The sequence below is a fragment of the Crocodylus siamensis genome, chromosome 11 (genome assembly GCF_052110815.1).
Source record: "Crocodylus siamensis isolate JL-2025a chromosome 11, ASM5211081v1, whole genome shotgun sequence".
Lineage (NCBI taxonomy): Eukaryota > Metazoa > Chordata > Crocodylia > Crocodylidae > Crocodylus > Crocodylus siamensis.
Window position 1 is genome coordinate 7,522,727 of NC_143405.1, and position 14,335 is coordinate 7,537,061.

Sequence of the window (14,335 nt, forward strand, 5' to 3'; positions counted from 1 at the left end):
GAAGGTATGGATTTGTGGTATAAGTTGTGACAGAACAGCACACGCAAAGAAGGGAAGAGTTGAAGGGTGTTTTCATTCTGTTTGCAGCAGGGCACTGACGGCAAATTGGGGATCTGTCCATTTTCTTATGGACAAGCGTCCACAGGGTGGGAATGGCATCAAACGGGTCCTTGTTGTCAGCCCTTGTTGGTCGTCTATGTGGAGGCTGGGTTTGACTGCGTGTGTCCTGACCTCGCCTTCTCACCATCTTGGCTCCCCTGTACTCTGTGGTGCTTTCGCAGTCTTCCTTCTCAAGGGCTATCGGGTTGGTATCTCCTTCCAGCATTCAAGTTGTACGGTGTGGGTGGCTTTTTGAGGTTTTTAATAAATAAAATGTGGGAGGAAAGCAATTTTTAAAATGGGTTTTCATTAAGGAGAGAAGAAAATGACCTGGCCTGGGCTAAGTTCAAGGTGTGTGTTTGGATCTAGCAGTCTGTCTCGACTCCCCATGGAGATAACAGAAGTGGAGCAGCTGCAGATGAATGCCATGCAGTTTGGGGGTGTTGGATTCTGGTTCTGAGTTGAGGCCATCTCTGAGTAAAAGGAGAGAGAAACTTTTTCTCCTACAAACAAAACAAAACAAAAAACTTCTGGATTTTTCCCCTGCTCTCCTTTCGCCGATATACACGCAGGATCTGGAAGAACTGCATGCAAAGTCAAAGGCACAGTATAGCAGGTACTGAATGGAAAGGTGAACATCTGAGAAGTCCCGCTGAGTGCTTAGTGGCACAGTGGAGAAGTGACTAGGTATGGCATGCGCGCGGAGATGGAGCCTGGTGCAAACTGGATCCATGAGGTTACCAGAACTGTGGACAGGTGAATGACAAGGGTTATGATCAGTGTTGCTGTACCGAGTGTAATACCAGCCTCTACTGGGCCGAGCTGCCTGAGAAGAAAGGCATTTTCAACTTTAATGTTGGTGACAGCAATGGGGTGGGAGTCCTGCATCTACCAGCAGAACAAATTTGGCACAGGCAGCAATCAATTCCCTTGCCTTTCCCCAACCCCGATCTGGAGAGTTCACGCCTAAAGGGGAAAAAGGCAGTTCAGGGTCCCCTGGCCCATTCAGTGTTTAGTGCCTCTGCTGTACCTTTAGGTTTTCATATCCTGCTTGTCACGGAGGCTTTTAAGCTTCCACCACGGGTAGCTGCTAGAACTCAAGGTAGCATTTGCTATGGTTTTCTCTCTACTAGAAGCCAGTCTGAGACCTGCCAAACTCGTTTTGCTTAGGGCACCTGATGCTGTTGAGTCTTGGTCAGTCAACATTGCAACCTGAGCTGGACTTGAATGGGAAGCCTAGTGCCGGGAAGCACTTTTGCCCATTACTTTATTCTTTAAGCCTGCTCCGGGCCCCCAGGAGACGAGTTTTATAACGTTCGGAATTTGTGAAGTTTTTCTGTCCTCCTCATAGCTGTGAAGATAAATGCCATATCTATAAAGCTAGCCTACTGTGTATTCTGTGTATCAAACACTGGTTACTTAAGCACAGTCTAAGGCATTTCTGACAAGGCAACAATAGCAAGATTACATGAGCTGTGCTTGTCAGTTCAGTTCCTTAGACAAAGATAGAGGTGCAGCATTAAGGGGAAAAAAAAAACACGTTGAGAGAGTGTGTGTGTGTGTGTGTGTATATGCATGCGTGTTAAACCTCAACTGTTAATTTTTATGAGGGATCAGACTGTGAGCAGGTATCAGATCCCCAGTGAGAATCAAATTCTGGAGCCCAGAATTTTGCTGCAAAGTTTATACAGTGGGGATTCCTTAATTACTTTCACTGGAAATTTACCTGACAGTGCTTTCTCAGGTAATGCAAGGCATATTCGAGGAGAGCTGCTCATCCGTTGACAGAGTCTTTGATTTTGTGCTAGGTTGCAAATTAAGTCTTTTGCCAAGGTATCCTAACACTCGCTTGTCAATTGCTTATCGCTTATTCATATAGCATATTGAGCGTAGCTTGTTTTATCTGTTTGGGAAAGCAGTACATGTTGACAAATGTGCTGTCCAAAGTTGCTATGGGTTTTTTTTTGTTTTTGTTTTTTTAATATATATAAAAATTTCTTTATTTTTTTTGGTCAAGTAAACAAGAATGTTCTCCCTGGAAAGCAGCCTGCGTGCTGATTTTTGAGCTCAAACCTCTACCGAGTAAAGGGAAATGAATGCGTGTCCGTGACACAGAGTGGGTGCACTTGCTCTGATGTGCAAGGGTTGATTCTGCTCTCTTGCCTTGCTGCAGAAGTTGAATAACTCCACTGAAATGGACCGTCATTCTGGATTCAGACCAACAGGACTCAGACTAGGCTGGCCAGCTTTGGCCTATTGACATGCCAACTTAATTATTAAGCATTTATGTTGTGGCAGCGTCAGTCAGGATTGGTGCAGTGTTGTGTTTCTTTTGCCACTCCCCTCCCCGAATCTGAAGCGACGGTTCTGGATAACTCTACACATGGCAAACAATGACCCTCATTCATGCAAAGAACCAGCTGCATTGGGTGAATGAGGAGCATAGGGGACACTGGCAATGGGCCAGGGGCTTGGTCTGCATGTTTCAATGAATGATTTTCCTGAGGGATTGATCCCTGTTTATCCCCTGAGAAGTCGGTCCCAGTCCTCAAAGGACAGACTGTGGGACGGGTGTTCAGGGGCTGTGCAGAGGTGGAAGGTCCCTGTATTCTGCAGAATGTTGCGTGTGCACGTATGTGACTTATAGATAATCACCTATATACCTGTTCTGTTTTTCAGTGCAGGGGGTTATATCGCTTTCCCTGAGCTCATTAGAAATTGGCCTCTTTAATTCCTAGGAAATTTTTAGTGAGAAGTAAAATTGGTTGCAGGTAAGAAACGGCTGCACAAGCAAAAAACCCCCAAAATCAAACAGAATCTAGGAGCTGCAATATAACTACAAAGAAAGCAACTGAGAGAGGGAGAGAGTGATGTCTTTTCCTTTCTGTGGGTAGGTGGAAGCTTCCTGTTGGGGTAAGCAAGGGGTTAACCTGAGAGCAATTTCTGGTTGTGTCTTGTAAAAAAAATAAAATAAAAAAAAAAAAATACCACAATTCAGCAACTTTCGCTAATGAACTGCACCTTGGCGTGTCACTGGCTCCCCACTACCCTGTTTATATCAGCAAGCCGGGCAGCGACTGCAGAGCCGGGGGAGCCCAGGAGACTGGAGTCCGGGTTAGCCTTCCACAACGAGACGTTAAGTAAGAACAAGCAGTACCGCGAGTGAAAGCTTGTAAATCAAATGCTTAGCTTAATAGCATGCGCCATTATTCCAAAGCAGTGGGGCTGAAACGGAAATCCAAATGAAAATATAGTCAATTTGTCTATACTTTAGTGACTGAATGACTATGTAATGTCAGAACCTCGGCGCAGAAGAGAATGGGCAGAGGCAATTAGTGAGAGAGAGCGAAGCTCCTTTGTTTTCTTCCACTCCCCACCCCCAGCAGGCACTAGTTTGCAGCCATGTGTTGGGCCTCGCTGGATCCAGCGTAGACTCCAGTCTAAGGCACTGAAGATCACCGTGAAGCTCTGAGTGAGTGATCCTCTTTGACCTTCATACACTTGGCAGATGAATATCATTATCGTTTTGGGTTATTCTTTCTTTACGAAAGATCCCACTCTACAGGGTACTTCAAAATTGTGGCCTCCTGGTGAAATAAAGGCAAGATGAGGCTCAGTGTTTGCCAAGCACGTTGGAGAATATATGCTAAGCCGGGGTGGGCAACATGCGGCCCGCGGGCCAGACGCAGCCCACCAGGCCATTCTATCCAGCCCGCGGGGCCCCTAAAAAAATTTAGAAAATTTAACATTTATCTGCCCCGGCTGCCTGTCATGCGGCCCTTGATGGCTTGCCAAAACTCAGTAAGCAGCCCTCCGCCCAAAATAATTGCCTGCCCCTGTGTTAAGCCTTGAGTGTGAGCATCGGAGATTGTCTTCATAGATTTCATGGACACTAGGGCTGGACAGGACCTTGGAAGATCGAGTCCAGCCCCCTGCCCCAGGGCCAGGAGGTCAGCTAGGATCAAATGATCCCAGCAAGATAAACATCCAAATGTTTCTTAAAAGAGTCCAGAGCAGGTGCTTGCAACACTTCTGGAGGGAGTCTGTTCTAGGCCTTGGGGGCTCGGACAGTAAAGAAATTTTTCCTAATGTCCAGCCTAAAACGGAGGAGTTTGTGATTGTCTTGAGGAAGATTTTCATTGTGTGCCCCATCACTGCCACCAGTGAGTGGGGCTGTGGTCCTCTCGTTTCCCTCCCCCAAAGGAGGACACATGCTTCTGAAGCATCAGAAGTGAGTAGGGGGACACACTCTTTTTTAACTAAGTTTTCTCGGCCGCAGATCTTCAAGTGAGCCTAAGGGTATACAGCTGCTAAACAACAGCCAGCATCTTGCCTTATGCTACAATTGGGATAAATCCATTGAAAATGATAAAGTCCTGTGCAGACAGACAGATCCATACTGACAGCCATCTTACACAGGCTCAGGAAGACAACAGCATGTTTTTATTGGAAGGGATGTCAACCCTGTAGCAAAAACTTTTAAACCTTGTACTGCCCCATCCTGTTGGCTGTGCCTGTGTGAGGGGTATGTCTGTGTACATGTGTGTCTTTGGGGGTGTTAAGTCTCTCTGGCTTTTCAAGAAATCTCTGAAGGGTTTTGGATTCCTTTTGGTGCAAAGTAGGGGAGACTTTGGGAAATCTCTAACTTCTGTGGGATAGAAAAATCTTCTCGTCTTACCCCAGTGTGCAGCCCCCCATGGCAGAACACACTAAAGCAAGGGATGAACGTCTGTTAGCAGCATCAGCCCCTACCACTGAAGGTGTTTGTTTTAGCCTTCGGTCTATTCTGGTTAGATAATCCTCTTGGGAGATCCTCCCCCTCTCTCCTGACCGTGAAACGGCTCTGTTCAGGGTTCAGGAGAGAAGTTGTCTGATACTAAAGCAATATTTTTAGAAGAGCTTCACTTTCCAATTGCTTATACAGGTAAATTTGTGTTGACACAAGAAATCTTGAGCTCCTTCTTGTCGGAAAGGTGTTTAATTGTTTCTGGCAGAATTCAGATTCAACATCTGTTTTCTGGGGAAGGACACGTGAGATCATCGATCTCTGACAGGCCCAGCTTTAGGGAAGAGTTCTCCCTTTCATAATAGGAAGCTTGAGGACCCATCAACCTACAAGTTGTTTATTGGTGAAGAATATAAAGGAGTCTTGAATGTGGAGGTAAGCTTGATTTAATTTTATTTTTTTGAGTCCACCTGGAGGGGAGAAGCCCCTCTCTAATGACGGAGGGAGGCTTGACTTGGGGAATCACCTAAGTAATAACTTGCTAACTATGGTAACACGATGCCAAGCAGCTGAAAACTTCTTCCAATGAAGAGTGCAGGAGTTTCGCCCATGACTTCAAAGATGGAAGGCTCAAATTTTAAAGGCCTGATCCAAAAAATGCCTCAAAAGCAGAGAGAGACTTTTCACCGTCTTCACTGGACTTTGAATCCGGATCCCTAAAGTGCTTATCAGTGGAGTGTGACTGACAACGGGGAAGGGGTTAAAACATGTGTCAGTGATTAATTGCAATTACTAATACCATGCAGAGGTCATGATTAATGCTTTGTCCCTGAAATGAGACAACAGAAAAGCAGTGATACCTGGTATTGACCGGCTCTGCAATACAGATGTTTGCCCCAGATGTATTGAGAAAAGGCATGACACCCGCTGGTAGCACAGGACTTCCAACTACCTCGACTTCAAGAACATCTGCAAAAGATTTTAAAAACTTGTGCTGGGAACTTTTTGCTCCTTTCTGATGGGTAAGGAGAATCTGAAAGGGTTTTTTAGTTCCCCTCATTTGTTTCTATCTCAGAAATATTAGGAATGCCTCACCTTGCTTATCTTCTTGCTGCGGGTCTCTAGGGATGTCTTCTGTTTGTAAGCTTTCATACCTTAAACTCAGTGGGAGATGGTTTATGTGTTAAGGTGTTAATGCTTTTTTCCCTTCCCTACCATCTTCCAAAATGTTAGAGGCATTTAGGCTAAATGGGCATTGGGCTGTTTTTCCTTTTCCTTTGACTGGAAACCCCTTTGTGTCTCAGATCCTGATTCAGAAACGTATATAAGCGCACACACAAGCTTCCCCCAGTCAGCAAGGCATCAGCATGTGCTTAGTGGCATGTTACTGAATCTGGGCCTTCACTGCTGAACTTTCACTCTTGGTTTTTATTGCAAAGCCATTGCACTAGTTCTCCAGTCACCAAAGTCTCTTCCAGACTAGACTGGATTTGACCTTTTGAGAACTTCTTCTGAGGGTTAGGGAGGGGTCATCAAATGATTAGCTCTCACACTGCACTTGAAACTCTTGTTCATCACTCACTGGATACTCGTACAAAAAAAAAAAAAAAATTTGGAAAATCATCCGAAGGGTCAACAAATCTGTTGCCTTCAAAGCAAACTGAATTCCAGAATGGAGCCAGTTGTTGGTGGGAGGAACTGGTTGGGCCAGTAGAAAAAAAACCCCAAGGTGTAGAGCAAGGAAGTCTTGAGTTAGGACTCCTGGATCTGTCAGTGACTCCTTGAAGCAAATTCTTTCTTTCTTAGACTTAGCATCATTTAAAACATCTACTTCAGGATGAATTTGAGGACTGATTGCTTATAAAACACTGCCAGCCCCAAGCATCACTGCATTCACGGTGCCTTCCACCAGAGGGTCTCAAGACTTGGTAAAAATCTGAGCCGAACCGTACAGCCTTCTCTGCCACCCAACCCACACACCGGGAGATGGATAAAGTGTTGTTATAACCGTTTTGCAGATGGGGAAACAAACACTGAGCTGGCCACTTTTGAGGTGGTCTTTGGGTGTAGTATGATGATAAATGAAACCAGCCTGCAATGGACAGTACTAGCAGCTTTCCTTTCTGTGCTGTGCCAAATATTTTAGCAAATGCCTGTGCAAAAAAACTATCTTGCACCCCAGTTTGAAGTTCGGGTGCATCTGATTTTGCCCTGGTGAAAAATGCAAGGAGGGAACTTCCTTGTACGATTCCAATATTGTCCCTTCATGGAAAACGAGGGTGTGAAGGGACCTCAGGAGGTCACGTCTAGTCCATCCCCCTGCTGAAAGCAGGACCAGCCCCAACTACATCATCCCAGCCAGGGCTTTGTCAAGCTGGACCTTAAAAGCCTCCAAGGATGGAGAGTCCGCCCCCTCTCTAGCTAACCCATTCCAGTGCTTCACCACCCTCCTAGTGAGAGAGTTTTTTCTCCAAATTAACCTCCCTTGCTGCAACTTCCCATCCTGACTGGAATTAATAGGGATGGAGAATGTGAACAAACTTCACCCAACTCTTTTTCAAACCCTGATGGATACTAAGGTGCAGTTTGGTTTGGCTACTTTATGTTACCTGAATTGTTTCATTACTACTTACTTACCTGCTCACAAAGGAAACCATATTTTAAGGCCAGGGTCTTGCAAAGCATTGAGTAGCAGTATATGGCATAAGACATCATGAAACTCCTCATCGCCTAAGCGTGCACCTTCTCTGTTCTCTTCCTATTGCTGTATTGAGATGAACAGATTCATGGCTACACAACAGGATGACTTAATTTCCAGCTGCGGAAAATCTGAACCCCAGATGAGTACTGCATTTCTTGATATAAGTTCTAGTATAGATAGACACCCAATCCGATCTACAGCTGAGGAAAGGATAAGCTTCTCCGATTTAATGTTGTAAGAAATGGAAAGATTATGGAAACTCTGTGCCTCTGCAGAAAATTGGCTTCAGCCTCCTTTCCTGGATGCTGCAGATGGAAGGGTCCCAGTAGGCCAAAGCAGGAGCCAAGCAGAGAGAGAAGAGGAAGGAAAAGCAGGGAAGTGGGGTGGCATAGCTGCAGTCTCTCAAAAAACCCCCCAAACACCTGGCAACACGTGCAGACAAAACAAAAAGCAGAGGAGAGTGGAAAAGAGAAACGGAGAGAGAGTCTGAAAAATGAATAGTGATGGAAAGGTCCAGGGTGAGAGGAGCTATAAAGAGGAGGCTCGCCCCAGGATCTCGTGTGACTTACACAATCTGTTTAACAGCGATCGGTCATGTTCTTTCCCTGACACTAGCTGCAGCAGCAGCTCTATGCTGACAGGCAGCTGGGATAAATGATTACTGACATATGCTAATAGGACAGACTTAGGCAGGGCATAAGAGGAATACATCAAGGTGTTGCAAAACACATTTCTTGGTCAAAACTCTCCAACTTGTTCAAGTACATTAGCTTCAGGGAACTGCAAATTCTCGGCGTTGTTTAAACTGCAGTTAAAAATCAACAGAGTGGCGAAAAATAACCCCCAAACAATGGGCCTGCTCAGAAGGCTGCGAGGTTCTTTGCAGGGGTATCTATCAATGCCAGATGTGATATATATATATTTTTTGGCCATGCAAACTCCCCACAGGTCTCGGATGCTCTTGGTTTTTCTGCTGTTTCCCCGCCCCCGCCTCAGCCCAGCTCTCTTTTTCCCTTCGTCTGTAAAATGCCCCCTGGCTTTTTACTTGCAGCTTCCCTGTATTTTGCACCACAAACAAAGATACCAGAATTCAAACGAGTGCCCTAGAGTACAACAGGATGCACAGATTAATACTGCAAGATGTTCAGATCCCATGCTAGAACGTGCAATCTTAAGCTTGACTCTGATCTGGATCAATTTAGGCAAGTGTCATGTTCCTGAACAGGCCTTCCATTCAATCTTGAGGAAAAGATTGTCAACCAGACAGTTTAGAGAAATGCTGAGAGTGCAGGTCTTCTGGAAGTCTTTAATTCTCAGGGTAAAAATACTTCTTGAACCAAATTAACCCAGCATGGCATGAATTATTGATGGTGCAAACCAACAAGATGGCCTGCTTTGTAAACGGCCATTTTCTCTACAGTAATTCATGACCATTGCAGGAACATCTCTTGCACTTTTTGAGCATCCTAACTTCAAGAGATGATGCTAGTACTAAAGATGCACTCATCTGGTAAGGCCGTTTTAAAATGCCCACCTCGGTGATATGATGATTAAAAACCTTCCCTCTGGGTTATCTGCTCTTGGTTTGTTTTTTGTCTTTTTAAGCTTCAAGTGTTGCATGCATGTCTATTGTGAACTTTAACTATGTGTCATACGCACCTTCTGAAACTGGGGCAGGTGCCACAGGGAGTCCACTTTCGCAGGTGGTGGGTGCTTCCTGAGAAGGGTGGTACGTGTCTCGCACACTTTCTTCTTTTGCAACTAAAGGCAAAGATGTGTCAGATAACCATGGAAAAAACAAGCCAGCTGTACTGAATGGCTATGGTGTAGGATGAGCTACCACCAAGATGCAGTGGCAATTTTGGAACTTTTTTCACGAGAGAATGATCATTGTAGGAATCGCAGCCATTCCCTGATAAATCCTTTTTTGGCAGGATGGCTTTTAGGGGCAGTCACTGAATACAGGGGATACTGGGCACATCTATATGTGAAATTAGTGCACTGCAATAAACCCTGGTGCACACAGTGCCGGAGTGTATTGCTTCTGGGCACCATGTTTACACGTGCACCTGGGACCACACCATGCTGAGCTGGGTTGGAGCAGCCTTGGCTAGCAGGGGGCCCGGCGGGGGGGAGTCAGCTTGCCAGCCTGAGGTTGCTCCGGCCTGACTCAACGTGCTGTGGAGGGGCTGGCTGGGGCACAAGGGTACTCCAGTGCAGCCCCTGCACCGAAGCACCCTAATGCCCCGGCCAGCCCCATCATGACGCAAGGAGTTGATGAGGTGGTGTGACCCCAAAAAAACAGTGTCAATGATGGCTGGTGGTTAGGACCTCTGTTCCCAAAGGGATGATGAGCATCATCAGCACAAAGTCCAAAACTCTGCTGGAGGTGGGTTGCGACAGGCTGAAGGAAGAGTTCTTGCATCATTTCCTGCAGTGCTCAGATTTTTAAAAATTTTTATTTTATTTTTGACTGCCCCTCATTCAAGTACTGGGCTGACCTGGCCGTGCTTTATTTGTAACACCCTATGGGTTCATAGCCTAAGGGACTGGGTGTAAGCATTTTTTGGCTGCACCATGAAACTCCAGGGATTCTGTGTTTCCAAAGTAGAGCCTCATAGGTAGGTTTGTGGCCCTTAATTCAACAGCAGGTGACTGTAGACTTCAGGAATTTGATAACATGGAGGGAAAGAACACAATAGCTGCTCTCCTGGATAAGAAATCAGTCATTAATAGATCTGAATGTTTTCCACTATTCTAGACTGTGCAGCTATAAAATAGATGCTAATTAAAAACACTGTATTCTTGCACTTTAACTATAAAGCATACTTTGTAACAGCAATAATCTCATTGAAATTGGTCATTACCATATTAGCTTGACTCTTTCATGAGCCATTAACTAATAAACCAGTTGTTGGCTGCTTTTAAAATGTGAGCATAACACTGCTGGCTTTAATAGCCCTGTGTTTCACACACTAACAACTTCTCCAACTGCCGGAGTCTGACAAAGTAACACCTAGATCGAGCCTGGTGCCTTTACTTGTAAAATGGGTTGGCACATGTTTTAGGATAATCTGTGGTTAGTCTGTGTTTTGGTGAGGCTGCCTAGGTGAGGAATAAGATTCCTTGAAGGATAAAGATAAGGTGACTTTTTAAACCTGATCTGCGTTGATGCTATGGCTTCTTTACACTCCTGCAAAACAGACCTTAGTAAAAAATGAGTAGTAGTAGGCCCATTCCTCTTAGCTGCTATGGGGCTTTTCAGTTACCCAGGGCACCTTGAGGCAGAGTCTTAAAAATATTTATGCTCTTAAAAATGCAGTGCCCAGCTAAAGGGATTTATAAAAAGACCTGCATAGGTGAGGTGCTCGAGTCTATTCAGATCCAAATATGGATCCTGTTTGATCATCTAGGGGCTGAGGCTTATTCCTCAGGCCCTACCTTGTGATGGGCAAGGGTGTACATGCCCCACTCCTTCCGGCCAGAATCATTCATAGATTCCTAGGTGCCAGGGTCAGAGGGGACCTCAACAGATCATCAAGTCCAACCTCCTGCATACATCCAGCTTGGATACAGCTGTTCAATGACAGACAGCAAGGTTATGCAAGTTTAGGACCAGAAGTGATGAATAATCGTATCCAAAGCACTATTACCTTTTTTTGCTCTGCTTGCCGGGCCGCAGCTGCTGCTCTCTGTTGTTCCACCCAGACTTCTTGGTACCTGTGCTGGAGAAGGTCGAAGATGGGTGTAGAAGGCCTATAAAAACAAGACTGGGGTCAGATCCTTTTCAGATTTAGCCCCCTTGACCAGACTTGGATTTATCTGCTCCTGATGATGAAATGCAAGCAGCGACTAAGCCGTGGGTGAAGCAGCAGTTCTGAGAAATGGGAATTAATTTTGTTTGGAGGGCCCTGCAGTAGTTGTTGGGTATTGCACAGGTTCTCCCTGCCTCCAAGCCCCTAGGTACTTGGCGCTCATCGTAACCAATATAGAGCACCAGCTTTCTAGCACGTTCATCAGCCGAGGACCAGAAAGGCTTGTGCCTGCAGCCTGCAAGAGTGGGTCGGCCGGGTTTTCCGCAGTGGAGGTCTCTGCTGTGGTGAAGGGATCGCATGAACACCTCATCCTAGACCTGGCTGAAGTTGGAAGAGACCATGCTCTCTAGCTCTCTGGACTTAAGGCAACCTCGTGGGTAACCCAGGAGCTGAGGGGGAAATGATCAAAAGGTGAAGTGAGCCTTCACATCAGCATCCGAGAGCTGTGAGCCTGGACCTGACAAGCCTCAAGCAGTCCTGCCTTGCATTGCACTTCAAGCTGACAACACGGTGCTAGAATTAACAAGGGGACATAAAGGGAGTGAGGTGTCATGACGGGAGACCCTGAGGTCTGTTATTGCTTCCCTGTACCAAGGAAGCTGAGCCAGGCTGCAGAAGGGCTGAGCTGGGGGTGATTCCAGCGCCTGGGAGGATCTCCCAGCTGTCAGAGGCAGAGAGAGGACACTGATTAACCTGCATGCCTAGCTTTTTCATATTCCATCACAAAAATGACCCCTTTGTGCACAGAGGGGCAGGCTGTTAAAGCAAAACCACCTGCCTTCTTGCACTGATGGAGGGAAATGGCATTTGAGCAAAGGTTTTTCCCAAAATTTCAGTCGCTTGCTGACCTGAACGGCTGCCACTAGAATAGAGAAGAGACTGAATTAGATATGGGAACTGTACAAAGATGCCATCGGGAATGAATCTCGGCATGAAGATTGTATATCTCCAATCCCTAGCATTTTAGAGTCTCTTTCAGGCTTTTTATGTGATTCCTTGGTTCATTAACAAAAGCAGCAGAAATACAAACAGAACTGGAGGTGAAGAGGTAACATTATGATAGCGCTGATTTTATGTTTTAAATTCAGGTGTAGGAAGGCATAAAGATAGTAATTTGTACAAGAGTCATGTCTATAGGCCCCAAGTACAATCCACGCTCCTTGGTACTAGCCGTTGTACAAACACAAATAAAAGGCAGACGTTGCCCTTGAGAACTTGCGGTCAAAATCGAAAAGACAAAGGGGAACAACAAGGACAGATGATTGTGACCATTTTACAGATTTACAGATGAGGAAGGGATTGGAAGGACTCGATCAAGGCAACGCAGCGGGTCTGTGGCAGTGATAGGCATTGAGCTCAGATCTTTGGAGCTTCAATGCAGTGTTTTTAAACGGACCTCTCCAACCCTCCAAATTATATTCTGCCTCTCTCAGATTATGTTCTTATTGTTGGCAAAGGGACAGAAAACCTTTTGACCTTTTTGTGGTATCCTGAAATGTTAAGAGGAAAAATACCTGACTTAAATACTGCAACAGTTGCAGTTATTTGATGCAGCTTTGGACCAGGTTTCAGCACAGTTGCTGCTTGCAGCTGGATAGAACGGTGACACGGCTCGGCCACGGAGGAGAGGCTGCGTGTTCGGTGTGCATGTGACATGGCTTGGCGCCGTGCCTGTGCCATGTGGCCTAGGCAAACAGCAGTATAAAAAAGGTAAAAATGCAGTGGCTTTTCAGCTGCTCTCCTGGCTGCCCAAACCGAGCTGGCATTGCACAACATGGCGTGAGGCTAGACTCGGACCTGCGTGTGTGTGTCCCCTGATGCCTTTGCGGCAGGTGGGGCAGGCTTGATTTCACCAGCCACAGCGAAGGACGGGGACAGCCACAGGAGGTACACTAAAGCAGAAAATGCCCTTGCTGCGAGGGCAGCTCGCTGGTTCATTGGCATGCTTTCATAATGTGCCTCCCCCCCTCCAGCAGCAAATATTAAACTAAAAATCTGCAAGTCCAGGTAAATGAAGGGGATCTGCTGCTTAATATTTTTCCACATCCTTTTCCCCCAGCCCCTGTCCTTCTGAGGAATTCTTCCACCCCGCCAGCAACCTGTTACAGCATGTCTCTGCCTAGATCTGTAGTGTACAAAGCCTTTCGCTGTCACTAATACAACAGGAATGCTCTGTCTTCCCTGCTGCTGCAGGCCAACTGCTAGATGGCACTTACTGCAAGGAGCTAATGCCATTAGCTAGCAACCAGGGATGCTATTGCATTCTCCTCCTATGCCGGGAGACTGTATTCTGTTGAGAGAGCACGTCCTCTGGTCCGTGCAACCAATCGTTTCTTCTTGTGCCTCTCAGTTTCCAGCAGGACTCCATCTGCAATCAGTCGCAACCAGCTTTTAAATGCCACTCGTGCCTGGAGAATTTTTTAATAGTGCAGGAGGATGCCAGCAGTGCGTATGCAAATAGTAACTCTTCTATTTCTTGTTCCTTCACCCCTGCGGTGACTTTTATTACTTAATTATTGCCCGCCACATGCTTCAGAAGAGCCTAATCTATGGTCGTGTTTTCTAATGATACTAGATGTGCAATCTAGCAATATATATCCCAGGAGGCCATTCATATCAGAAAAGACATCCTTCTACAAACCTACCATTTCATAGATCACATGCTGCAGGGCTTTTCGAGTGTTTGCTTACAAATCAGCTGCTGATTCTAATGATTCGCCAACTGGTTACTACACAGACGCGATACTAAAGATTACAGTGGCTTGGGCCTAGGTTTTCAATCTCACCCTGACGGGCAGTTTTTATATTCCAAGCTGGGCAAATTGTTGATTAAGGAATAAAAGAAATGATGCAAAACACGTCTGGTCCCATCACATGCCCAGCTTCCTTTATGCACAAGATCAGGCTCCTGTGGGATTCTTGCCAGCTTCTCTGTGCACATAACTCAGGTCTGGTTAAAAGAAAACCAAATTTGCACACCGTAACTTGTTTGCT

The 14,335-nt window shown here is 45.9% G+C and overlaps 1 protein-coding gene and 1 long non-coding RNA gene across 2 annotated transcripts in view; both read right to left on the reverse strand.

Annotated features, from left to right (window-relative positions):
* Positions 1-14,335, reverse strand: part of CFAP77 (cilia and flagella associated protein 77) — an 87,643-nt gene that overhangs the window by 4,957 nt on the left and 68,351 nt on the right. The window contains exons 4-5 of the mRNA XM_090021929.1: positions 11,180-11,282; positions 9,186-9,287 (exon numbers count right to left, since the gene is read on the reverse strand). Of these exons, the coding sequence (XP_089878055.1) occupies positions 9,186-9,287; positions 11,180-11,282 (205 nt within the window). The remainder of the gene's footprint in view (positions 1-9,185; positions 9,288-11,179; positions 11,283-14,335) is intronic.
* LOC149855350 (uncharacterized) lies at positions 5,265-9,174 on the reverse strand. Its single transcript, XR_016438477.1, has 3 exons — positions 5,921-9,174; positions 5,686-5,794; positions 5,265-5,567 (listed from the first exon to the last, which is right to left on the reverse strand). It is a non-coding gene; the product is annotated as an uncharacterized LOC149855350 (long non-coding RNA).